This window comes from Euprymna scolopes, chromosome 26 (assembly GCF_053919585.1).
Source record: "Euprymna scolopes isolate OS-2025 chromosome 26, ASM5391958v1, whole genome shotgun sequence".
Lineage (NCBI taxonomy): Eukaryota > Metazoa > Mollusca > Cephalopoda > Sepiida > Sepiolidae > Euprymna > Euprymna scolopes.
This window is the reverse complement of record NC_136507.1, coordinates 106,412,192-106,438,897: the sequence shown is the minus strand read 5'-3', so window position 1 is coordinate 106,438,897 and position 26,706 is coordinate 106,412,192. Positions and strand designations below refer to the sequence as shown.

The 26,706-nt window shown below is 34.0% G+C and overlaps 1 protein-coding gene across 1 annotated transcript in view; it reads right to left on the bottom strand.

Annotated features, from left to right (window-relative positions):
* The window catches only part of LOC145248345 (uncharacterized), a 126,842-nt gene that overhangs the window by 75,682 nt on the left and 24,454 nt on the right, over window positions 1-26,706 (bottom strand). Inside the window, exons 2-3 of the mRNA XM_080110260.1 lie at window positions 22,679-22,853; window positions 2,862-2,998 (exon numbers count right to left, since the gene is read on the bottom strand). Of these exons, the coding sequence (XP_079966386.1) occupies window positions 2,862-2,998; window positions 22,679-22,853 (312 nt within the window). The remainder of the gene's footprint in view (window positions 1-2,861; window positions 2,999-22,678; window positions 22,854-26,706) is intronic.

Here is a 26,706-nt window from a genome sequence, read left to right as displayed (position 1 = left end):
CGGTTTTCAGCCAGAAATTTGACTGTTAAGGGGTCAAAGTTCGATGATTTGACCTTTGAGAACTCTACCAAAGTCCTCCGACAATTTTCGGTCTACGCACTTAAAATTTAGATATAGGTTCCTTGGACATGGATCTAACTTAATAACTTTATTTGGACCCAAAACAATAAATGTTAAGGAGTCATAATAGGGGTCAAAGTTAAAAAAAAATTGACCGCTTTTTTTTTTTTTTTTTGCTCAACATACACCTACAAACATGAAACGCTAGTATATATATATATATATAAAAATGAAACATCTGTTCTACAGATACGTCCATTCAATTTGTGTGTTTAGCGACAAAAGTGCTATTTCAAACGTAAATGCGACTGATGGTCTTTTCATGTTGCACATAAAACCTTGGAAATTCATTCTCTTTTCCTTCTCATTTAACTCAACATCATTTGGAGCATCAACTTCTATTAGGATGAGAAGAAACTTCTGGAATTTTTAAATTTTGATTTCAAATGATGTATTTTCAAATAAGTTTTCATTATAATACAGTTACTTTATATATCATTTTGAAGAGCGGTTTTCACTCTGTCTAATCGTTTAAATTACAATCGTTTATAAACAATTATGTCTTTTCAGAACGTTGAATACAAGATGGGAAAAAAAACAACTTTGCACAGTTTTCTTATTTCAATTCAAGCTAGGCCAAAAAATTGCTGAAACAGTTTGCGATATTTACAAAATATTTGGCCCAGGAACCACTACTGAATGCACAGAACAATGGTGGTTTAAGAAATTTCGTGGCGACGAGTCTTGAAGATGATGAGCATAGTGGTCAGCCATTGGATGTTGACAACGATCAAGTAAGAGCCTTCGTTGAAGCCAATCCATGCGCAACTGTTTGAGAACTTGCTTCTGAATTAGATGTAACATATTCTATGATTATCAACCACTTCAGAGAGATTAGAAAATCAAAAAAAAAATTGATAAATGTATACGTCACAAATTGAACGACAACCAAAACAAACGCCGTTATAAAGTGTCATCTTCCCTTCTTTTACGCAACAAGAAAGGCCTGTTTTTCGACCAGGTTATGACTTGCAATGAAAAGTGAGTTCTTTACAATAGACAGCAACGTTAAACCTCGACGAAGCTCCACAACACTTCCTAAAGCCAGAGTTGTGACCAGACTCATCAAATGCAGGTGAAACCATTACGGCCGAGATGTACGGCCAACAAATAGATGAAATGCATTAGAAATTTCAACGACAACAACACCCAGCATTAGTCAACAGAAAAAGCCCAATTCTTCTCCACGACAATGCCTGACTGCACATTGCTAAACTGATCCTGCAGAAGTTGAACAAATTGGGCTACAAAACTGTCTCATCCACCACAATCTCCAGACCTCTCACCTACCGACTACCACTTTTTCAAGCATCTCAACAACGTTCTGTATGAGAAATGCATCAAAAACCTACACGATATCAAAACGCCTTCAGCAATTTCATCGCCACCAGAACACAAGATTTTTATGTTACTGGCATAAATACACTTGTTTTGTGTTGGCGAAAATATGTTCATTCTGATGTTGCTTATTTCGGTCAATAAATTTTTGTTTTAGCCGAGATATGTTCATCTGAATGTAAAAGTTAAAAACCAGTAAAACTTTCTTGTCAATCTGATACTAAGGTTACTTTTTTCTGGTCTAATATGTCTTGTTTTCTAGATATGTAGCCGTAGAAATTGCAATGTCTGTGTTTAGTGATGAAAATGCTATTTCAAATATTAAAGCAATTGACAGACCATCAACCGATGGACAGAATGTCTTAAAGATAACCCTAACACATTTTAAAAACAGAAACATTCAAAATCTTTCATTATACAAATTATCTTGCTTAAGTGAAACCATGTGGTCCTCACTTGAAAAAAATGCTGACCCCCCCCCCCCAATGTTGTTATGCGGTTTTCTTCTATTTCATCTTCTCTTCTGGCATTGTCTCTCACATTAATGGCTGCCAATAGGGAAACACACAGGAGTTTAAAAGCTTAAAAAAAAAAACCAAAAAAAAAAAACCACGAACTTCAATATCAGTTGCAGTGTGTGTGTGTGTGTGTGTGTTTGACATTATCGACCCTCTACACACCTTGATTAATAATCCTAGTTCAATTTCCTTTGGTGTGCGTTGGTGAACAACATACTCTCCATTTTTCGGCCGATAAACCTATTTCCTCTTATATTTTACTTCCTAACACTTGGAGAGGGGTGGGGGCGTTGATAGCATCACACATATGTAATGTCTAAACAAATTGGAGGTCTTTTATTCGGCAGCGGCCAAAAGACAGAAGGTCATGCAGCTACAGGTATGTCATTATTGATGCACTGTGAATTATATGTAATGAAGTCATGGGATGTTAAGGCATTTAAGACACAAAGACAATTTTTTTTTTTTTTTTACACAGTAGTCACCACTTATCAAGGCCCGGAAGCCACTCAGGGATAAGGGTTATTATTCAACAAAATTACAATTTTTTTTATTTTTACTTTTCAAATTTATTTTGAACCGTTTCTAAAAACAGTTTGGATACAGTATACTTTGAATGAAAAAATAATTTTGTTTTGAGTATCAGAAAACTAAACTAAATTTTTAGATAAAAATAAAAACAATTAGAAAAAAATGATTCGTTTAATTTTTAGATGGGCGTTCATTTTTCTATGCAAGTCGATCATAAAATACTTCTGGCATTCGATTTTTTTCCACCAATCTTTATTCTAAAATTCTCAACTTTGAATTTAAAAAAAAAGGGGGGGGGTAGATTAAACTCACATTCATTTATGGAATACAAAATGTGATGATTGTTTTACTTACTTCTTCATCTTCAGCAGCAGCAGCTTCTTCATTTTCTTCATCCTCTTTAGTCTGTGCGGTTTTCTTTACATTTTCACGTTTATATTTCGCAGCAAAGTGTAGCGGATATGCTCCGTAGGCTCCACGATTATTAATTTCTGTAATAATAAATTACGATAAAAGAATGTAAGCATGGCAGACCAACAAACATGCATTTTCAAATTCAAACACATGGCAGACTAACAAAAAGAAAATCTATTTCAAGCTTAAGCATGACAGGTAAATGGACAGACTAAGAGACAGAACCTATTCATACAGATGCATCGACGCATTTTTTTTTTTTTTTTATTACATTTTCACCCCAAACAAGGCACATTGCCATTTTGGTGTAGGGGGCTACTATCAGTGGTAACATCTACAGGGGTACTATGTGGGGATTTGGGCAACAAGATGTCTGTTCACGTTACACTTGAACTTCTGCACGTCAGTACAGTTGAGGAAGCAGGGACCTGGAATGGAATTCTAAAGTCTAGTGGTTCTGGGGAAGAAACTACTGGAGTAGAAAGATCTTTTACATCTCGGGATCTCTACTGTGTGTGGGTGAGATTTAGCTATCTGTCGGGTTTATCGAGGGTGTTTACGTCGTGGGGGCACAAGTGCTTGCAGTTCGTCAGAGCATTCTCCATTAAAGTACTTGTAGAACAGGCAGAGGGGTGCAACATTTCATCGATGAGACAGAGGCTGAAGCTTAGATGACAGTTCAGGGCCTATCAGATTGGCGACTCTCTTTTGAACTTTGTCAAGGAGCGAGAGACTAGTAGCAGATGCACCAGCCCAAATATGACAGCAATACTCCATACATGGGCGAATCGTGACCTTATAGAGGTACAGGATACTTTCGGGTGTTAGTAATTTTCTAGCACGGTAGAGAGAGCCTACCTTCTTCGCAGCGGCCCTGGCAATGCTTTAATGTAATTGTTCCAACTCATGTTTTCTGTGAACGTTAGGCCAAAGAGTTTGAAAGATGTACTCTCAGATAAAGTGTTGTTGGCCATTGCTATTGGTGGTAGAAAAGGTTTCTTGTAATTATTGAAGGAAACTAGTTTAGTCTTGTGGCATTGAACGTGACCATCCATTTTTTGTCCCCATTCCACTACAGATTGGAAGTCATCCTCTGGTGTTTCTGCCAATTCTTTAGACATGTGTTCATTTGTTTTCCTGTCGTGCCTGTTATAGGGTGTAGTGTCATCAGCATATATACCCATCTCAGAGGCAATTTTGTCGGGGAGGTCATTTATGAATATTAGGAACAATAGAGATCCAAGGATAGACCCTTAGGGCACTCCCGTATTTATATATTGTTTAGATGTATGACCGTCAAGGACAACCTGGATTTTTCTCTTATCTAAGGATTTAATTATTGAAAAAAACATCTTGTTTGTTTTGAGAGAACGTATACAACAGCAACAGAGGCCGAGGATCTGCGGTAGTTATCTGATGTGAAAGGTGCCCCATTCAGAGATTCACAGGAGAGCTGGAGTTGCCCCTCTAGAGTCACTCCTTATCTGTCATCAGCTTTGATGGTTGGATCACGTTATCAGGATGCCCTCAAACAGACTACCTCAAAGAATTCTCTTCGGTGAGCTCACTCACAGCCAACAAAACGTCAGCTTATCGAAGAAATGCTACATAGACTGCATCAAGCGCACCCTCAAGTGCTGCAATATCCCCTTCAATTTTTCTGAGACTTTGGCAGCAGACAGAGACACTTGGCGCTCTACATGTGATAGCGGGATGGCCTTCTTCAACAGCGAGCATTAGCATGCATCTATGGAGCGCCGCACACCGAGACATCAACAAATGGAATCTATTCACCATCAAAACCCAAATCCTGTCTTCCTGTGTTCTGTCTGTGCAAAGCAGTGTAGATCATGCGTCAGGCTTCACAGTCATCAATGGAGTCGCAGAGTCAATTAAAAAAAAAAGTTGTTTTTTTTACATAAAAAAATAAAATAAATGAAGACATCGTCGTCCACATGGATGGACTACGATAGCTAACTATGTAGCAGAAAAGCAGAAAAATGTCACTGTGTGCCATGGTCTTCTCTTTTATCTTTCATTCTTATTCTGGCCATGTTGTTATCTCTCACACATTGGTGATTGCTGAGGTGGCGAGCACTGGTTCACAAGTATAAAAAATAAAGCAAGAAACTCTGACATAATCTGGAGATATTCATTGTACTTTATATGTGTATGTGATACCATCACCCCTCTAAACACTAACATCCACATCTTAGTTGTCCGTTGATCAATTCATTTCATCTGCTCCAAACCACAGCCTGCCATCAACTGTCCCAACCACAAACTGTCATCAATTGTTTCAAACTCATTCCACTCTTAAAACTGCCCCCAAACTAACTCTAAATATATTGACATCTAGGTTCGGTCTTTTTTCCTGTAACAGCCACACCTTGATTAACCATCTTATTTCAGATGCCTTGATGAACTACCCCTCCTATCATCTTTCTACTAACTTTACTTTTGTTCTGATAATCATCTATTTTCTCTTTTCCTTTTAATCACTTCCTAACCCTTTGTTTGGAGGGGGGGGGGGCATGTCTACAGTGTCACAATAGTAATAGCTGTTATTGTCATGTTCGCCAGTTAGATGATCAATTCATATTCTCATCTGCTTTGAGCCATGACCTTTGTCAGTTGTTGCAACATTCACTCCCACTCCAAAACTGCCAGTAAACTAAATCTATAAAGGTCATTCTGAAAAATAAAGCCTCCTATTTTTTAACTCAAAAACTAAAATGTTGAAGAGCTATGAAGATGGGAGTGGTACCATTAAAATGAGTGACCTTTTATAGTCTCTCTCTCTCTCTCTCTCTCTATATATATATATATATATATATATATATATATATATATATATATATAAAATAAAATATTTTTTCTACATAGTCAGCACCATTCTCAATGCACTTTTGCCAGCCTCTTTTCTAATTCAAACTTAATCATGACAGGCAATGGATGTTTTTTTTTTGTTTTGTTTAACGGCATATCAACCCTTTTTGGGTTATTTACTGACGAATCCAGTTATTTTGGGAATAGTATTCGATATTGTATCCAGTTATTTTATGAGATTTTTATTCTTCAAGCTCCTTGTATTTTCAATCGTTAGTTTGTAGCTTTTGATTTGGTTGTTTTATAGTGGATTTTGTCATTTTTGGTCTCTGCCTTGCAGAATATGATTGAGTTTTGCAATGGGAGGGGGGAAAAGGGTTACAGTAATAATAAGTCCTGTATTATGAATGTAGTTATATTGTTGATAGTGTTTTATATTCAAATTGTCGTCATTCTTAAGGAAGGTTTCTTGGAGATAAATAACCAAAGGATTAAATTTGGTTTGTAACAATAAAATTTCATTGTAATTTGCCTTCAATCCACGGTAATTCCATTGGATTATCTTGTAATTCATGATGTTTTTTTTTTTTGGTTTGAGGAGTAACTTCAGTTTCCAAGTCTTCTAATTCTGTAAATCTATTTATCGTAGTAGTAGTAGTGGCTTCTGTTTGTGGAAATTTCTTTATATTATTTTGCTTTTTGGTAGATGTATTTTTTGTTTGTTTTTCAAGTGTTTTTTTTTTCACCACGGGGAAGACATATTGGTGACCCGTGTGGTCTTTCTTCTAACTGATTTCGTTTTTCCTTAGTTTTGTCTTTTTCAGCATCTACACAACGTACTGGTGATTTTTGTGGTCTTTCTTTTGATTGACTCTGTTTTCTTGGATGTTCTGATTTTGGTTGAGAATTTGTTCTATTGGTAACATTAGTTGATGATTTAATTTTTGATGATATGTTTGGTTTGATTTCATTTATAAATTTGGGCCAGTCGTTTGGTCCCAATTGTAACAATTTGTTTATTAGTATTTCATATTTGGAGTCTTGGTTAGTGATGTTGGATGATATACAACTTGAGGTGACTTGAGAGTACGTCTTTTCCTTCATGTATCCATCTACTATTTTCCTGGCTTCGAGGAAGGAGATGTTTTTGGTATGTTTTATTGACACTTCCTTTTCTTTATTCCAGATTCTGCATACTCTTGCATAAGCAGGATGGTTTTCTCCACAATTTGCAATCAAGATTAACGTCATTGACAGTGTGGTCTGGATCTCTCTGGCCACATCTGCCGCACACTGCTCGTCCCCTACATGCATCCTCATGGTGCCCAGACTTCTGGCATTTAAAGCACCGAAGTGGGTTTGGTATAAAGGGTTCAACTTTTTCAACGTTGAACCCAATTTTGATTTCTTTTGGGATAGTAGGTCTATCGAACTGCATAATGTAAGTGTTCGTATGTATAGTCAGATTCTCTATTTTTTTTGTAATTCTTTTAACGTTTATTACTCCTTGGTTTTTAAGTTCTTTTGTTATCTTTTCAGTAGCGCACATTGAGAGGTCTTTCGATTTTACTACACCTTTGGATGTATTCAGATTCTTGGAAAGGAAGGGGAAAGGGGGCTGTTGTGTTTTTTTTTTTTTGCAGACCATAATTAAGTTTTACAGACAGCGTCAACCCTCTAAGCACCAACGTCCATATCTTTATGTGCCCGTCGAGGCCCGGTTTGTCAGTCAGATGATCAATTCATCTTCTCTACCAACGACCAACTATCCCTGACTCATCAGCTGTCGTAACACTCACTCTTAAACAGTAAAGCTGATGAACTAAATCAGGGTTGTTCCAAAAGTAAGGGTTCCTATTTTTTTTAACACAAAAATTAAGACACTGAAGAACTATGAAGATGAGAGTGGTACCATTAAAACGAGCAGCCTTTTATGCTCCAGAATATTTTTTTTTTTTTTTTTACATAGTCATCACGAATCTCAATACCCATTTGCCAGCTTCTTTTGATGTAAAAGTCTGGAACACGTTTTGTCACTTACGTCTGTCACCACTCTGAAATGAACAAACCCATCCAACTCTTCTAACATCAACTACATCATCTTAGTAAACGTTCAACAGGCACCAGTAGATTTTGATAAATTGAACTTTTTCTATGTAGAGGAATTCAAGGACACATCTCTTTCTGATGCACATCCATAACAAGAGTTACTTTCAATAGCTGCAACAGAAAGATGAAACTTTCGAGTCATGATTGCATAAGTTCAGTCATCATAACAATTTGCAATCCCTTCTGATCCATTCAGACGGAATAAAAAAAATAGGAGATATTACTTTTGGGACTTCTCTCGTAATACTGATCTCTATGTTTGGTCTTTTGTCCAAATCACTACCCCACCTTGATTAAAAATCCTATTTCAGCTTTTTTTTTGTTTTTTTTGTGCCTTGGTTAACAACTTCTTCCCCATTCATAACTTAGTACATGTTTACACACATTGTAACATGTAGACACTCGGGGCCCAACACATTGTAGACTCAGTCGCAAGGAACAGAAGACAAGTAATGACTCAATTCACGTTTTTCCGTTAGAAGAACAACATTTTTGGGGGGGTTACTTTCCTGAATAAAACGTTATCATGCTCTCGAACATGCTTGTCGGTCTATGCACACATTCTTTTTAGTCTTTTTCTTTTTCCTTACTGTGACGTCACTTTGCATACAGCCCCCATATGCACTTCTGCACTCTGTTACATATTTTCCTTCTACAAACCTCACTTTCTCTTTGTTCTGCTCATCAACTATTTCCTCTTTTTGTTAATAGGTTTTCCTCCCTTTTTTTTTTTTAATCACTTCCTAGCACTTTGTCTCACGAGATGTCCATGAGGAGTGTGGGTAGATGTCAGGTTTGGAGTGTGATTTTAATAACTTCAAGGTTGAGACAAAACTAAAAAATACAAACACTTTATTTTTTCATTTTTAGGCATGCCAATTTGAAAAATGTGTTAAAAATAATTTTTAGAATGACGTCACTGATCAAGCAAGGATTAGGAAAACTAAGAGCCCAAAACTCCTGATCAAAGTAAGCAAACATTTCATCTTTTGCAGAAGTTGGGAAATTAATAGCATTTGTAAGGCAGAAGAATTTTGACATTACAGTAATTTGTGAACTATGTATATAAAAAAAAAAACTTTTTTGTTTTGAGTCTTATTTTTACTGTAACACCTTTTATCTTTAAAGAACTGGTAAAGAATGGAACATAATGTGATATGTGTACTATTTTACCAAGCACTTTATCCATTAAGCCATGGGTTATTGCAGAGCAGATTACAATTGCGAATTATTTAAGACTTCTACTCAATCATGGTTGACAGAACGAGAGCATGTTATCACTGCGGATTAAATAAAGGCTTCCATTCAAATTCCAAGACTTCAACAATAGTGACGTGCAGAAAATGTTTCTCTTTGGCAAGTGAGCGAATTGAATTTGAATGCTTTTCTTAAAGCTGCTCCTGAAGCGAGTGATAAACTTACATCAAGTGTAACACTACAATGTTGAAAAAAAAATATTTATAAAGCAGCATAGGCCATAAGGCAAGAGTGTTGCTTTTTCTTTTATTATTATAATTTGTTTCGTTAATACAAAACCAAAGTAAAGAGGAAGACAGAGCAACTTCTGCTGTTATTATGGCTAATATGATGGTTTAATAACAGAAAAGAAGAGAAGAAAAAGTGGGAGTTGTCACTACTCATTGAGCTAACTATTTCCAATGGGTCAATGATAGACTAAGCTGCTGAGACAATAACGGGTATCAATTGGTGAGGTATTACAAAAGCCTTATTAATGATATGTCATCAATGCTTCAAAGTTTATCCTAGCCATGGATCAATATCATTCCGAAATGATATCAGATTATTCTTTAGGGTTTCCATGAAATTTAACGCAGCATAGCAATCTCAAAACCTGTCCAGGTATCCATTGCACCAGATGAATAATATTTGACGATATTACTAAGATGACATATTGTTTTTGCTTAGATGAGATGTTCCAGATAAATTTTTGGTCCCCCCCCCCAACAAAAGGAAGGTGGACCTGTAAATTCACCCTTGTCCGTTCGTCTGTCCGTACTTTTCTCAATAACTACGCCTTGGAATTTTGGGAAATTTTGTACAAACATTAAACATGATTCGAGTAAAATAATAACAGAACGGATTTTTCGAGAAAACTCCAGTTGCTTCCCTAGGGATGCCTTTCAGGTTAAAATGGCTAAAATTGATACTTTTGTGCTTATTAAAAAAATTGATGCCTTGGGTTTTTATAAAAATTTCTGAAAAGTTATAAGTAACTGATTTCTATATAATTTTGTTTGTCTATACTTTGCGATAATTCTTGGGTATGCTCCAGGGACTCTTTTAGGGCTAATAAAAACACTCCATTTTTGGGACTATTTTATCATATTTGTCCAAAATTTTCTGTGTATGTCTATTTAGCAGTTTTGCATGGTGCTGAACTCAAATTTAAATATGCTAAGGAACTTTTGGGGCTGAATGGTGGGTGGCAAATGATGGATTTCTTTTTTTGCATGGTGCAGAACTCAAATTTACATAAGACCTAAAACTGCACCGTTTGTTGATTTTCACCAGAATTTGACGTCACCTGGGAACTTTTGGTGCTTAATTGGGGGTGAGGGCAAATGCTGAACTTAGTCATTTTTTTATGCCTCGTTCACTGTGCATTCACGGGGGACCATGCATGCTTCACTTGTTTTTTATGAAAATCGCTCCAGACAAGGCATGATATCATTTAATGTAAGGAGCTAAAAATAAAAAAATAAAATACTACTTTGTTAAAAACTAGCCAACAACAGCCTCATAATTCTTATTTCTTTTACTTTATATTTTAGGCCTCACATTCCATGAGTTATGTTTCTGACAAAGGATAAATAATTGCTGTTTTGGGGGGGTCGAAATCTATCCATCTAACACTTATTGTTGGATAGTTTTTAACATTGAAGCAGTCTCCTTACATCAAGTGGCTTTATGTCCTGTCTGGAGCGATTTCCATAAAAAAAAAAAAAGGTTGAATAAAGGTATTTGAAAAAAAAAAAATGAAGGAGTATAAAAACCTAAATTTTGATAATAACTAAGACAAGAAAAAACCGTCTGAAACGCATAAATAACCTAAATAGCAAGAATACTTAATCCAATCAAATGGCATCAAATGTTATTCATCTTGCAGAATGGGATTGCTATTGAGAAGGTCAGAGAGTACAATAGCCAATGCATCGCATCGTAAACATGATTAAGAAAAGGCGGACAAAAATCCAAAAGATACTAATATCAACACAAACAATGGAAAAAAAAAATCAAAAACTTCATTAATCATGATTACTGCTTCAATATCGCGCAACTATGCAACAAGCAGAGACCTGTAACTTTATCTGTTAAGACATCGAATAAGGTTCAAATGCCAACCTTTGTCACAAAATGTCAACTTAATTAATCAATATCAATGGGGCGAACTAGATATTTTCACAGCAGAAGAAAATGTCTAGAATCAGATTATTTCACAATATAAGCCGTTATTGTCACAACACAATAGATACAATTTCAGAGACAGGATGAAAAGGAAAAAAAAAAAAATCACACATGAATATATAAATGATTGCATGGTTGTGGTTTCGTAGACGTTAATCCAATGAAACTAGAGTGTGTATAAAATAGTTCTCAATAACAAGCAGAGCTGCATTATTTTATTTATTTAGACCAACATTACTGGTGACATGTGTGCATACACGTTCCAGCTGTGATTTTTTTTTCAAAATTCAGTGTCGTCAGGACACTAGTCTATTCTAGTTTCAAATGCCTTTTGAAACTAGTTGAGATTAGTGGCCTTATCATGCTGAATTTCAAAAGAAACTATAGCTGAAACATGTATGCACATATGCAGCCAATATTTTTTTTAAATAAAAAGATTACACTAAAAAAATTATATACATACATACACACGCACATATATATATAAGTGAAATTGTGTGTGTGTGTGTGTGTGTGTACATTTCTCTATCAAACTACTCTATCAATTTTCAGTTTACAGACTCAACATTTGACATAAAGAGTATTGAGATTTGGGAAAATCTTTTTAATTGGTTTTCGACCAGAAATTTGCCTGCCAAGGGGTCAAAGTTCAACGATTTAACCGTTGAAAAATCTACCAAACTCCTCCGCTAATTTTCGGTCTAAACACTTGAAATTTTAGATGTAGGTTACTTGGACATGGATCAAACTTTTTAATTTGATTTAAGCCCAAAACAATAAATGGGGGGTCAAAATTGGAGTCAAAGTTTTAAAAAAAATTGACCTCTGTGGTCTCTACCAAATTACTCAGCCAATTTTTGGTCTAAACATTTGAAATTTTACATAAAGTGTATTCATACATAAGGCAATCTTTTTAATCGGGTTTTGGCCAAAAATTTGGCTGCCAAGGGGTCAAAGTTCAAAAGATTTGACCTTTGCGGTCTCTAGCAAACTATTCAGCCAATTTTGGGTCTAAACATTTGAAATTTTAGATAAAGGGTATTCAGCCATGCAAGTTTTTTTTTTAATCAGTTTTTGAGCGGAAATTTGGCTGCCAAAAGGTCAAAGTTAAGAGTTGACCTTTGCAGACTCTACCAAACTCCTCCACCAATTTTGGGTCTAAACACATGAAATTTATGATGTAGGTTACCTGGTCAGGAGTCAAACTTTTTAATGTAGATAGGGCTCTGATGAATGGCAAGTGTCCTGTGCCGTATAACTGGACCTTCACTGCCAAGGTTCTTTTAACCAAAGGCTAAGAGTAAGGTAACCCTGACAGAAACCTCCAGATGAGCTTAGGCCCTGTAAGCTGCAGCATACATGGCCCACTGGTGTGTGGAATATGCTCTGGTGCCCAGCAACCTAAGTCCCAATCATGGATCAAATGGCATGATGGGTGGAGAGAGCTCCCGTAAGCTGTGGTAAAGGCAACCTCTCTAGGAGAAGGAAAACCCTGATATAAAACCTGCGACGACTGCTGCTTCCAATGATGTTGACTTGCTCTTCTTTTTGGTTCAATGTGGCAGTTGTTCAGAGAGTGGGATTGTCTCGGTGCAAAGTCTTTCCTCGATATAAAAAGCTTCAAGCACAGGCATTACTTGATATGTAATGGAATACACATTTTGCCATCAGTGTATATCGCGATAACAAAAAGGCTGGCTGTAGCCTAAAACGGCAAACGGATACTCAATGAGGACTGATATGGATATGGGCGTTGATGGAAATAAAGGCTCTGGAGCATCCAAGGTCTGGTTCGGCAAGTGTTCAGACCCGGTCATCAGCAGATGCACAGGACTGTAGAAGGTTCATAGAAGTGACCATCCAGCACGTGCTGCTAATGACATTCATTTGAGCCGAGATGTATTAAGTAATGGCAATACTCGAGAATGAGTTTGCTGCCATATATATATATATATATATATATTAGCGCTAGGTTTATTGTAGCCTCAAAGAGTTGCATTACCAAACCTTTAAGTTATATCTAAAGTGTTTAAATGAATTATAAATCAAATAAAAAATTTCCACCAGAAAAGAAAATTCTATAGTAATATAAATCTATTTTGGGCGGTAAATAATTCACACCCAGTAAAAGAAAAATTAGATAAAATAATTTCTAGAATAAAAGCAAAATCTATAGCAACTTATTCTAGTACGTTATACATTAAAATTCCATACGAAAAACTTATAAAACAATTAAACAATACTGTAGATCTAGCTTTTGAAGGTGGTAAAGGTAAATATATAGAATTTTCAAACTCTAAAACTTTCTGGTGTAAAAATAAAAACAGCAAAACTAGTGTTTCCAAAGGTATTTTAAAAATACTTATAGTCATCTTATTCAAGAAAGTTAATTCCAAATAGGAAACAAAATATTACTCCAAACTATAAGCATTTCAATGGAGTTAGGGTTAGATCCTGCACCATTTTTGGGAAAACCTTTACTTACATAGACTGGAGTATATAGATGTCATCACGAAAATGATATATCCAGAACATATAATTATCATGGTTGTAGGAGATTTATTGACAACCTTGTATGTATAAATGATAAAGAGGAATTTGAAAAAAAATAAACATTTGATTTATCCTCAGGAGTTAGAATTAAATTGTGAACATAGAGGAACACAAGCTACATTTCTATGTTCACAATTTAATTCTATTTTTGATTTTGATATAAAAACTGAGGATATAAAATATTTGATAAAAGAAACTCTTTCCCCTTTCAAATAGTTCGTATGCTGCATAAAGATAGAACCAGCCCTGTTTTTATGTTTTATGGAACCATTATGTCAGAGTTTCTGAGAATAGCTCGCGTTAATTTAAAATTAATAGATTTTATACATTCAGTTTCTAGCTTAGTAATAAGGATCATAAAACAAGGTGGGGATAAAACTAAAATATTTAAAAAGTTAAATAAAGCATTTGTTCGTTATCCTGATGCTTTTGAATCGTTTAAAATTAACCAGAATATATTAATAAAAGGAAATCCAAAACTTTATTAGTAATGCATAAAATGTATTATTAAAATAAAAAATGTGTGTGTGTGTATATATATATATAGCAAAAATAGTGATTAGTAAAAACCTGAAGAAAGTGCTCAATACTATTGCAGAGCAAACATTTTTTATTTTATTACAGTTATATCTGTTTAGTTACACATGTTTCTGTTACCGAATTGTGACGACAATTTGGTAACAGAAACATGTGTAACTAAACAGATAAAACGGTAATAAAATAAATATATATATGAATGTAAATATATAAAATATTAATAATAGTAGGGGGTGATAAATAGTATAATGGATTAATCCTAATCTTATAAATACAACACTGGTAAATTAAAAAATATATCCATTTTGAATTTGGAGACAGGAATGAATCTCACAGGTAAGGTAGACATTTTTGTAACATGAATAGGTTAGCCAAATTAATCATGGGTAGGTATCTAGATCTAATATCTGGAACATTTTTTGTTCTTTTGTTTAAGAGAGGTGGTTTTTGATCAACACTGCTGGGGAGCCATGATTTAATATACTGTTTTGTTTTTAAAATCCCCAAAAGAGTGTTTCATAGTAAACAACTGATGTTCCCTTAAGTTAGCATTAGGACTATTGTGATTTCAAGAGAGCAAGTTGATACAGCGATTGCAGGTGATTAAATGACTTACTGACTAAATAGTTTATTAACGAATGATAAGAAAATATAAAAATTAAATAATTTTTTTATATAGTTTTAAAGGCTAAAAAACTTGCAAAACTATATATATATATATATATATATATATATATATATATATATGTGTATGTATGTATGTATGTATGTGTGTGTGTGTGTGCTAGGAATGGGCTGATTCTACTCTTTTTCCCCCCTTATAAAGCCTAACATCACATGTGCATTCGAGAAGTTTTATTACTTCACAAGCAGAAGAGTCCGGCATATAAAATAAACAGTAGGTTCTTTGATAAGACATGGGTGTGTTCGAAATGAATGCTTTTGTTTAGGACACAATTCAACTAGGATATTTGACTTTTGAATTCAATTTTTGATTCAAGCAATTGCATAAAAATAATTTTATAAAATCAACAGTAGGTTCTCTACAGTGCAATGTAGACTACAATGTATTATAGACTAAGTCACTGGTCCCCAACTAGAGCAGACAATCGATTTGATTGAAAAATGGGCGATTTTACCGATTTATTGACAATAAAAATATGGTGTAAAACAGTTGTTGATTCTCATTCAATCCCGGGCAACGTCAGGTTTCCCTGCTAGTTTTAAGCATAAACCTGATGAATTCAGAAATAATAGTAAAATGAATGTATTTTGAAGAATATTTAAAAGAATTTAACTTTTATTCACTTCAAACGAGACATAATGCAACTAAAGTGTAAAAAAAACAAACTATCATGATTGTACCAGATTTATATGGAGCCAATCTGGGTGGGGAGTTTGTTCACAACACAGTTAAATTTCTGCTTAGTCATTAAAGTACATAGCTTTTATTTCTTTGGGATGAACAAGAAAAGCAGAAAACATTTGCATTGACAGACATTGGCAAATATTTAAGAAATCATGTATTAAATGCAGTCGTCAAACCAGTTTTACTGGTTGAGAATTTTTTTTTTTTTTTTTTTTTTGCCAAATTTTCTTTCTCTATTCTTATTTTTCTTTACTCCAAAACTTTTTTTTCTTAAAACTTAATTATTCATTCCGTTGATATTTTTAACTTTTAAATCATTTCTTTTCATTTAATTTTTACACCTTGATTGCGATTTTATTCAATTATTAGGCGGGGCTAATGTAGAAAAAAAAACAAAAACGTTATCAGTAAATCTTTCTTGTTCACAGCATTTTTTTTTTTTCAAGTCAAGTCATGGTTGGTAGTTTTTTTGTGTGATAAAACGTACAAAGTTGTGTATTCATTTAAACGTGTAAAAGTTGTTTGTTCTGAACTATTCAAGTTAAACATTTGATAATACAGAAAAAATATTACATAAAAAATTGTAAAATATTTCTAAAGTGTTTTTTTTATTCTTTTCAAACATGTTAAAAATATAAATTAAGAAATTATTATAAAACAAGCAAAATAGCGCTGGTAACCAGCGCCGCTGGTTTACAATTTTTCAAGGGAGACAACTTTCGTTTACTAAAAGATTCGTTCATTTTTTTCTCTCATAATTTAGAACACTTGATATGACGATATTGTTTATTGAATCAAAACATTAAAAAAGGAGAAACTGCGACGAATTTTTTTAATTAACAAAGTTGATAACATTAATAATACAAACGCGACTATCAAGAGAATTGTTTGTTTTTATATCATAATCTTTGACGCTAAAACCAACAATATTTTCATTAGATGAAAACTTTTAAAAAAGAAGCTGCGGCAACTTTTTTTCTTTTTAAATTAATTAAAAAATAAATGTTATGGTAAGGTTTTTTTAAAAAAATTAGGGGTTTGTATTACTATACACAGATTCGAAAAAGTTGTCAAAAAACAAATATGTAACAAATAAATGTTATCAAAGGCAAGCTAAGTTACTTTTCTACATAACTTGATAATTTTTAGTGTTTTTATTTAATGTAACATGTTTATTCAGCTCGAAAAACATACAATGTTTACCGATGTATTTGAAAATTACAAATGGCGCCAGACTCTCTGCTGAACACAGTAAGTTTGGAAAAATGAGTTAAAAATAAAAAAAACTATACAAAATACTGTTAGAAACTCTCAATATATGTTACAGTGACATAGGCTGACATATATTCAGTGGGGGTTTTAACAGTATTTTGTATAGTTTTTATTTTTAACTCATTTTCCCAAACTTACAGGATTGTAATGTAATGAACCCCCCTCTAAAATCTGATAGATTTCAATAAAACCTAATTAGTTATCAATCGTTTTTATAAGAGTCAGATATGTAAAATAAAGTGTTGCTGCCGCATCTGGGGTAGTGTCACTCAGTGCACTCCTTGCCTTGATAGACTCATTAGCTTAACATTCGCAGGCAACATGAATTGGAACAAATACATTGAGGACATTGCCAAGGCTGCTGCAAAGAGGCTGGGCTTCCTCTACTATGTTAGTAAATTACTTACACCAGAGAGTATCCCATGCATGGAGTATTCTCGTGCATCTACCACTAGTCTTCTTCTTTCTGAGACAGGGTTCAAAAAGAGCCTTCAATCTAATGGATTCCGCACTATCAACCAAACTCCAACTTCTGTCTCATCACCACAATGTTATAACTTTGTTCCTGTTTTACAAATACTATTATGAAATGTACTCTGATGAACTCGTAGCACTTGTGTTCCCTCAACGCGCATACTCACGACTAATCAGACAAGCAGCAAAATCCCACCCCTTCACTGTTGAAGTCCTAAGATACCGGAAAGCCTTCTTTTACTCTAATAGTTTCTTCTCTCAAACTGCTAGACTTTGGAATTCCCTCCCTGCTTCCCTGCTGTACTGACATGCAAAACTTTAAATGTAATGTGAACAGACATCTCGCTCAACTCCTCAAATAGTTCCCTGTAGACATCATCCCAAATAGGAGCCCTTACAACCAAGTGACAATATGCCTTGTTTGGGGTGAAAAGTGACTTCGTAATCTAGTGGGTGAAGATCTCTTCTTTCTCTACTCTTTTGTTATTTCCAGGTGATGTATTTGACTGAGCTCCAATCTTCATCTTTGTAAGACATTCACTGTAAGAACTCGTCTTCTATGATTACTGCAAATGATTTTTCTTTATCCTCCATGTGTTTAACATCAAACGGAACTGTTATGAACACAAACTTCCCATCTATGAAACTCATTACGACAGGACTGCTTCCCAATGAGCCAACACTTTTAAATCTAATATTAAATATATACTTGTTATAAATTGTCCTTATAAGTAATCAAATATTGTTCATGATGCATTATCATCATCATCAGTTTAACGATTGTTTTACATGCTGGCATGCATTGGATAGCTTTTAGAAATTGACTTCCAAAATAACCTAACTCTGGCCAGATCTTTTGTTATCCTTTTTCTCAATTCCATTCTTATCATTTCCTCCAATGTTATCCTTGGCTCTCCTCCATGAACTGAACCTGCTACCTCAACTGTTCTACATCTATTAACCCAAAAACCCTCATCCATTCTTTCAATGTGGCCATACTATCAAAGTCTCCTGTTCTGCACACATTTCCCTATACTGTCTTTATCTAATCTTCCTCTGACGTCATCAGAACCAAGCATATCTTTTAGATTCATATTACAAATCCATTGAATCATTCTATCATTTCGTTTCATGCAACACATGTCCTCAACTCTCATCAGCCAAGTCTTACTCCCATAGATCATTACACAGATTACACATGCCTGGTAGACTTTTTTCCTGGTTGACAGCAGTAACATTGCTAATTCATAATCGCAGTAATTTTCTGAATTTAGTTTCATCCACTCCTAACCTGTTGAAATCACACTAGCACCTACTCCACCAATGGAACAAAACTTTTCAACCTCAATATCTTCGCTATCCAGATATATTTTTTTTACGCATCTGAGTTCCCATCTATTTCCATTGTCCTATATTTCTTGCACGTAAATCGGTTATCCTCTTTTATTGCATACCACATAAGATTAGATTGCATCAAACTCTTTTTTTCGCAAACTATTAATACAGAGAGGAGGGATACGCATGCACAATGGATGATGTCACAAAACGATGACGTCATCCACCAAATCAAAGAGAGAAGTGAAGAAAACTTTTATGATAGATTATCTACTAGATGAACTGGATGCATATTAAAAAAAAAAATGTTTTTTTTTTGTAAAACTTTACAATTTGTTGTTTAAGTCACATATTTATCCACATGTAATTGTCGTAAGCATCAGGTCAACTGTTGTAACCACCAAGTTAACCGTCATAACTATTGGGTTTATTGCTGTAACCGTCAGGTTAACTGCTGTAATAACCGTGGTTGTTTGTCGTTTTTATATGCGCATTTTCTATTGAAATTTTAGTTAGCCAATCAGCTTTATATATAAACTAACATTAATAAAAAAAAAACAAAACACTAACCTAGATTTAAAACAGATCAAGAAACTAAATATCCAGGCTAAATAGAGCACACACAAAGGAACAGGTCAACCAGAGGTCAAATAGACCTTTGTCCGATAAATGCATTCTCATTAGCTGATAGGTAGGGCACGGTGGATACTAGAAAGCTGATTGGCTAACTAAAATTTCAATAGAAAATGCGCATATAAAAACGACAAACAACCACAGAATTCGCGCATAAGCCTGAAGAATCCTAGAGTGGATGAAATGTGGAATATTCAGTGTAGCTTAATTGCCATATACATTTTATAACTTACTAACTAGCTCTACCTACATATTGAGCACTTTTGAAGTAAATACTCCAAGTTTACGCATAATCTATACTTTCATATATTAATTTTATGTAAGTAAATTAAGTAGTTTATATATATATATATATATATATATATATATATATACACACACAGACTTTAGTTCAAAATGTATCAGCAACACGAACAATGGGAAACAAAATAGTTTACAATAAGATAATTGGATGCATTAGTCCTAAAAAATCTAAATTACAATGTACTCGTATTGGAACTAAGCGTGCACGACAAAAAGCAATCAATTTCAGTCCATTACAACATTTTACTGATATGTTTCATCGTAAATTCATTACTGATGTCATCCAGTGAAGGGTAGGCATTAAAATAGTGCAGTTAACAATGGAACAGCTTTTATCCAGTGAAACGTTAACATGGCTCAGAATATTTTAACAAACAGTTCCAATATTATTTATAATTAGCAGGACTCATTAACCAGCATTGCCAGGTGGAAGCATGACACAGATCCAGAACAGAATCGTTAAAGAACCCTCTTCAAAAACAAATTAAAATACAGTTGTTGGTGGTAGTCACTGCCATCCCTGGGAACACTGGTGACGCTGGCCTAAATGAAATAATCTAGCTTCCACACTAGGGCATTATTTTCATGTGGCAGCTAGTAGGAGCCACTATCTGTGATTGTAAGCCGTGTTGGCTACTGGTAATTAGTGGTCGGTTGGTTCAATAACCTGCAGGTACTGGCTGATTCTAAAAACATTATTAGATACTTATTTGTCATGCCTAAATCAGTATCACTTCAAAAAAAAAAAATTACAAAAAATGGTCCATTAGAAAAATAATAAATAAAAACAGAAGTCTTCGAAGTTAGAGATTCTCATTGTATATTAACTCATTAGATTGAGCGAAATCATTAGTAGATAACTGCCTTCTACCGATGACAGTATCTTTCAAGTCGGCCATCGTCTATCTTCTCTGTATACTGCATGCATTTTTTTTTCTAAACGTAGCTCTAGCACATCTTCTAAATAATATAATACTCCACAAAAATAATAGTGCTAACAAAAAATAAAAAAAACAAAACAAATAAGTGTTTCCATAGCCAATAAAATTTACTTTGAAACTTACCTGCATAATATTTTTGTGTTTTAAGTTATTTGAAAGCGTTTATTCAGTTCTAAAGAAAAAGTGATAATGATAATCACAGCATTGAAGCCTAGGTAATCGGTCAAGAATATAAAATTAAATCAAATTGGCAACCTTATCCCTGAGTGGCCTTCGGGCCTTGATAAGTGGTGACCCCCCCATGTAAAAAAAAAACAGGAATAAAAATGAAAAACAAATACAGCATCATTAAAGTCTTTATAATCGCTCATAAATAGAAAATTAAATATTGGTACACGTAAAAAAAGTTTTTTTTTTATTTTAGGGCCGTTGGGGGGGGGGGATAGCAGTGGCGTGTCAATATTTTGTGCATAGTTACATTCCCAAACCAATGCTGTGTGTACATTTTGAGTGCGTTGCATTTTAAACTTTAATTCAAGCCATTATATAAAAATGATTTTATAAAATCAACAGTAAGTTCTCTACAGTGCAATGTAGATTACAATGTATTGTAGAGTGTCACTGCAGGGAAACATGTGAAGCATTCTCTCGGTGCACCATGGTCGGTCCCCGACTAGAACAGCCAATAAATTGATTTGATCGAAAAATGAGCAATTTCATCAATTTCGATGACAATAAAAGTATTGCAAGTGTGAAACATTTGTTGATCCTCATTCAATCCTAGGCAACGTCGGATCACCCTGCTAGAAATACATAATTATAATTTTTATATCATAAATAGAAAAATAGCATTTTGTGTGAAAAGAGGTTTTCCAGCCTTTTCCAATCAAATTACTTCTGGTAGAATTACAATTTTCAATTCCTCAATTTTGCCAGGCAATGCCAGGATACAGGTCATGCTAGTAATATCTACACATAACAGTAAATCAGGGTATCAGAATTCAGTTTGATAGTTTTAAATATTTAAATATTTTGTGTTTACATCTGTATAATGTATACATGTATGTACATGTGATTATCTCAAATATTAGAAGTGACCATCAAAAATGGATATTGTATCGAAAATTTGGTTATAACAATTATTATTAACAATTATTTAGAATTGCATTTAAAAACAAAAAAATTTTTTTTGATGTACATACTCGTCACAGAACAAAGATGTCATATTCCAAAAATCACAAAAATTGATCAAGTATATATCTTTTTTTAACTAAGAAAATAAAAATGACGATTTTAGCGTTTTTAATACTAAATGTATCCATTATAAGGCTGATTTTGATATCGATAGTTCGAATTGAGTTGTCTCCCTCTTTTATTTATTCAACATGGCCGATCAAAATATCAGTAAAATATTGTGGATAAAGTAAATTCTTTGTTAGCGCTCATTTCGAATTATTTTAAAAACACAAAAAAATCTCTATGATGTACGTACTCATAAAAAAAAAAAACGAAGCTGTCATATTCCAAAAATCATATAAATTGATCAAGTAGCTTTTTTTTTAACCAAGAAAATCAATTAAAATTTACAATTTTTAACGATTTTAATACTAAATTATATCGATTATAAGACTAATTTTGATCTCGATAGTTCAAATTGAGTTGTCTATTATTCATAAATCATGGTTGATCAAAACACTACGGCTTACTTAGTCATAAAATTTGATTTTCTTAGTTGAAATACTTGGTCAATTTATGTGATTTTTAGAACATGACATCTTTGTTCCATCACAAATATGTACATCATGAAGATTTCTTTCTGAATTTTTGTTCTTTAAATGAGTGTAATTCTAAAAAAAAAAAAACACCCAATTATTGTGTTCGTCTGATTTTTCTTTCCTAAAACCATATAAAAGCAATATCACAACCTGACTCAAGAATCTAAAAAACAAAAAAAAAAAATTTAATTTTGCTCTTACTTGCTCCGTATTCGATGAGCAATTTCACAATATCTATGTGTCCATACCGCACAGCATAATGAAGTGGACTAAGGTCAGAGTCATCGTGCTTGTTTAGGTTTTTCTTGAGGGTCTTCATTTTGGCCAAATAATCAATAACCAGTTGAATACTGCTATTGTCTCCATCTCTTGCACACTGGAAGAAAACAAAACAATGGATTCAACATCATAATTTGTTTTAATATTAAATATTCAACTTAAAAAAATGTGAAATTATGACATAATTATTTCTTTGTATTTGAATTGTTCGGACTTTTACTGATTCACACATTGTTTAGGTCAATGTAATCTGTCCTTTTTCAGGTGTATTTTGTTAAACTCAGGAATCTGCTCAGAATTTCAAACAGAATCCTTTATTTACTCCATGTGGGTAGCATTTCATCACTTCATAACTGGGTAGAAGCCTTATATAATAATTTGCGATTGTATTTAATCGCTCACACTGAAGATTGAACCTTCAACCTCCAGAAGAGTGTTACTTACAATTCAATTTTACCTAATACTGTATTTGTTACGTCACAAGTCCTTATAGTTGGTTGGTTGTTTTTGTTTTACGGCATATCAATCTTTTTCAGGTTATTTAATGCCGAATCTAGTTATTTTGAGGAACGATTTTTAATGGAGTATTTTTTTTTAACGTCAGATTCTATTTAACCCATAGTTGGGACCCTAACAGGTACTACCACTCTGGGTCAGAGTGGACCTGGGAGCAATGGCAATTAAAGGATCTTTTTAAAGTATTATGATGAAATTTTGAATATATAATACCATGAAGGTTCAGTTGGCTTTATTTACGACCATCTCACTTAGTAACTTGCATACGAATTAGCATGTTTCAGTTTCATTCTAACGGGTTTAAGTAGAAACATCATAAAAACAGCTAAGAAAAATGGTAAGGTTTTATCATCATAGGAAATATTATTCTGATGGACATTATCATTTGTCATTATCACATGAAAAATCCAAGATGGCGGCTAGGAAATCCAAGATGGCAACCACGATACAATTCAAAGAAATTATTAACAAAATATAGCTTGTAGCATATCAAATTAAAAGAAAATTTTGTACAAATAAGAATTATGTTTTCAAGTACATTAAACTAATTAGCATACTAATTAGCATAATTAAGTTTCATTTTAACGACTTTAAGTAGAAGCATCATAAAAACAGTTTAAAAATGGGAAGTAAGGCAAAATATTATTCTTATGGACATTATCATTTGTCATCATTACACCGTGAAAAATCCAAGATGGCAACCAGGAAATCCAAGATGGCTACCATAACATGATTCAAAGAAATTATTAACAAAATATAGTTTGTAGCATATCAAATGAAATGTAATTTTGTACATATTACAATTATGTATTCAAGTATGTCAAATTAATTAGGATAATTAAATTTCATTCTAATGGCTTCAAGTTGTCGTGACAATTATTGGGTGGGTTTCTTCCACTACTTTGTATAATTTTTTTATTTTTAAGTCATTGCCGAGAATTTGAGAGACATTGCAGCCATTTTTTCTTGTTCTCATGTAATGCTCGACACTACTTGTTTTTTGAATAGAATAAACATTTACAACACCAAAAATTTATTGAGGTAGGTAGAAGAATAACTTGCCTTTGGTAACATTTATTTGTGGAGAGTGGGAATCTTGAAGGATTTCTATGGGGGTGGGGGGAAGTCATTCACTTGACAAGTACTCCAGCAACAAACACATACTGATACTTGACTCTTTTGTACACACAAGCTCGCTATTTGTATCAAACTTTTATAAAATCTTTTTCTATCACATTTGATCTTGACCTTCAGCTGATGCTTAAAGAAGGCAGTCAAATCTTGATCAGCAAAAAATTTAATCCCTTGGTCATTTCTCAGCACACCAGCAGATGCACTATGGCTAGGATCGCAAGAGAAATACTATTCATCTCTCCCTGTCCCATGATGGCTTAACATTGATTATGTTATTATAGATTAAGTGGGAGAGGAGGCTTGGGATTGATGCGAGCCGTCACCTCCTTGACATACTGCCAGAACTCCTGGAGTTTGCAACATCAGAAAAAAGCATGATCAGGTGTTTCTTTTTTGAGCATGTCACAGTGGGTGCACTCAGGCAAGACCTCCAGCAAGACTGTGTTGTATGACATTGAAGGGTAATGGGTTCTTGGCCAATTGCCAGGTCAGAGAGAATTCAGAATTGTTGAAATGACTCGTACTTGGCACTTAACTTCATTCAAAGCGGATCTTTTTGTCCGATAACTCAAACCGTTTGATGAATGGAGTGTCAGCTGCCTTATTACTAATCCTGCAGAGTTCCTTTCTAGCAAGAATGATCACCGAACTGAAAAAGCTTTTTGAGAATGGATCGCCATTTTTTGAAGAAATGCAGACTTTGATCTTATATATTTAGTTTTATTGCTGGTTAAATTATAATTTAATTCTCAGTAAAGAAAAGAAAATAAGTAAAAAAAAAACAAAAAAACTTAAGCATGAAATCCTAATAAGATTTCTATTATCTACAAAACTCAAGATTACTCTTAGTCGGCACCTTTCACCACAATACCGCATTCACACCATGGAATTAATCCTACTTAATGAATCCCTAAAAGTTTAAAATATAATAAATATGTATATGTGTGGGTGTATAATTGTTTTTTTTTCTTTTATTTTCCTTCAGCTGAAGTTCTCAGAAATTAAGGGGCCCACACTACCTGGGGCTAACACTTGAACTCTATATGAGATACATGGATATTCGAATGTTCCATAAAAGTTCTTTATCTCTCAACTAATAAGTTAATAAAGAAATTGAGAACATAATTTTCCTCTCCCCAATTAACCATTTTCATACGTTGTAGTATATCTTTCATTTTGGTCTCCTGGTCTTACTGGATTCCAGGACAAGAATTTATCTAGTCTGGTTGAGTACCCAGTTTCGTGCAGTTACTTGAGGTAACATCACTTGGAGAAGGTGCACCATTCCTTGTAAAAGCTAATGTGGGTTAGCCATAGTGAGGAGATCGTATTGGGTTGCGAATACTGTCTGAGTTTGAATATGAGATCAGGAAAATATCTAGGGAAAATTATCCTCGTGCCAGATTGCTTTGTACAAAGAAACCATAGACACTCGAGGATAGTGTCTGGTAGGCATTCAAGTTCTCTAGGATCAAATTTAGATGTGAAAAATTCAGTTGTTGGTGATGCCAAAGACCGATAAAAATTTGTATTATTTGGATTCATCGAACTACTGTTGTCATCTTGAGTGTGATTTTCACGTTTCAAGCGATGTAACCTCGGACCTTCTTCAGGTGTATCTTGTCGAACTTGGGAAATGTTTGTATAGTCAGCCATTTTTAAATTAAAGGAAAAAAAAATTGATTTATTCTGTTATTGTACTGTTTATTAAATGGTAGTGTAGTATCAGTTCTGCTAACATGAGACAGTTTTTCCTCCTTTTTTAAGAAGGTGGGAGTAATGCTCCCAGGTATTACATCCTTCTTTAGAAGAGATGGTAATGTAGTATCTGTTCAGTTGTCATGAAACCATCTTTGCAGGAACTATCTGTTTTGGATTGGGGAGGGGTAGATAGTAAAGTATCTTCTATTGTCATAATATTATACTCACAGACATTATCTTCTTTTATGGGTAGATTCTCCCAGGTGTTATTTCCTCTTTTTTTTGGGGGGGGGGATTAAAAGATATGATAGAAGAATAACATCAGGAGGAACTATGTTTATTTTCTGTTTGGGATGATGGGTAGTGTATTATTTGTTTTGAACTAAGGATATCATTCTTTTAGGCCTTAACTTCTCCTTGAGGGGGACGCTCATCACGATACTATCCTCTCCTTTGAGGTCAGTGTAATATATGTTCGAGCCCCATGAGATATATATATATATATATATATACATTCACCTATTTTAAAAAACGGAATTGTCCAATCGTGGAAGACAAGATTCAAGCAAGCAAGAAAAGACAGCAAGATGCTTCACAGA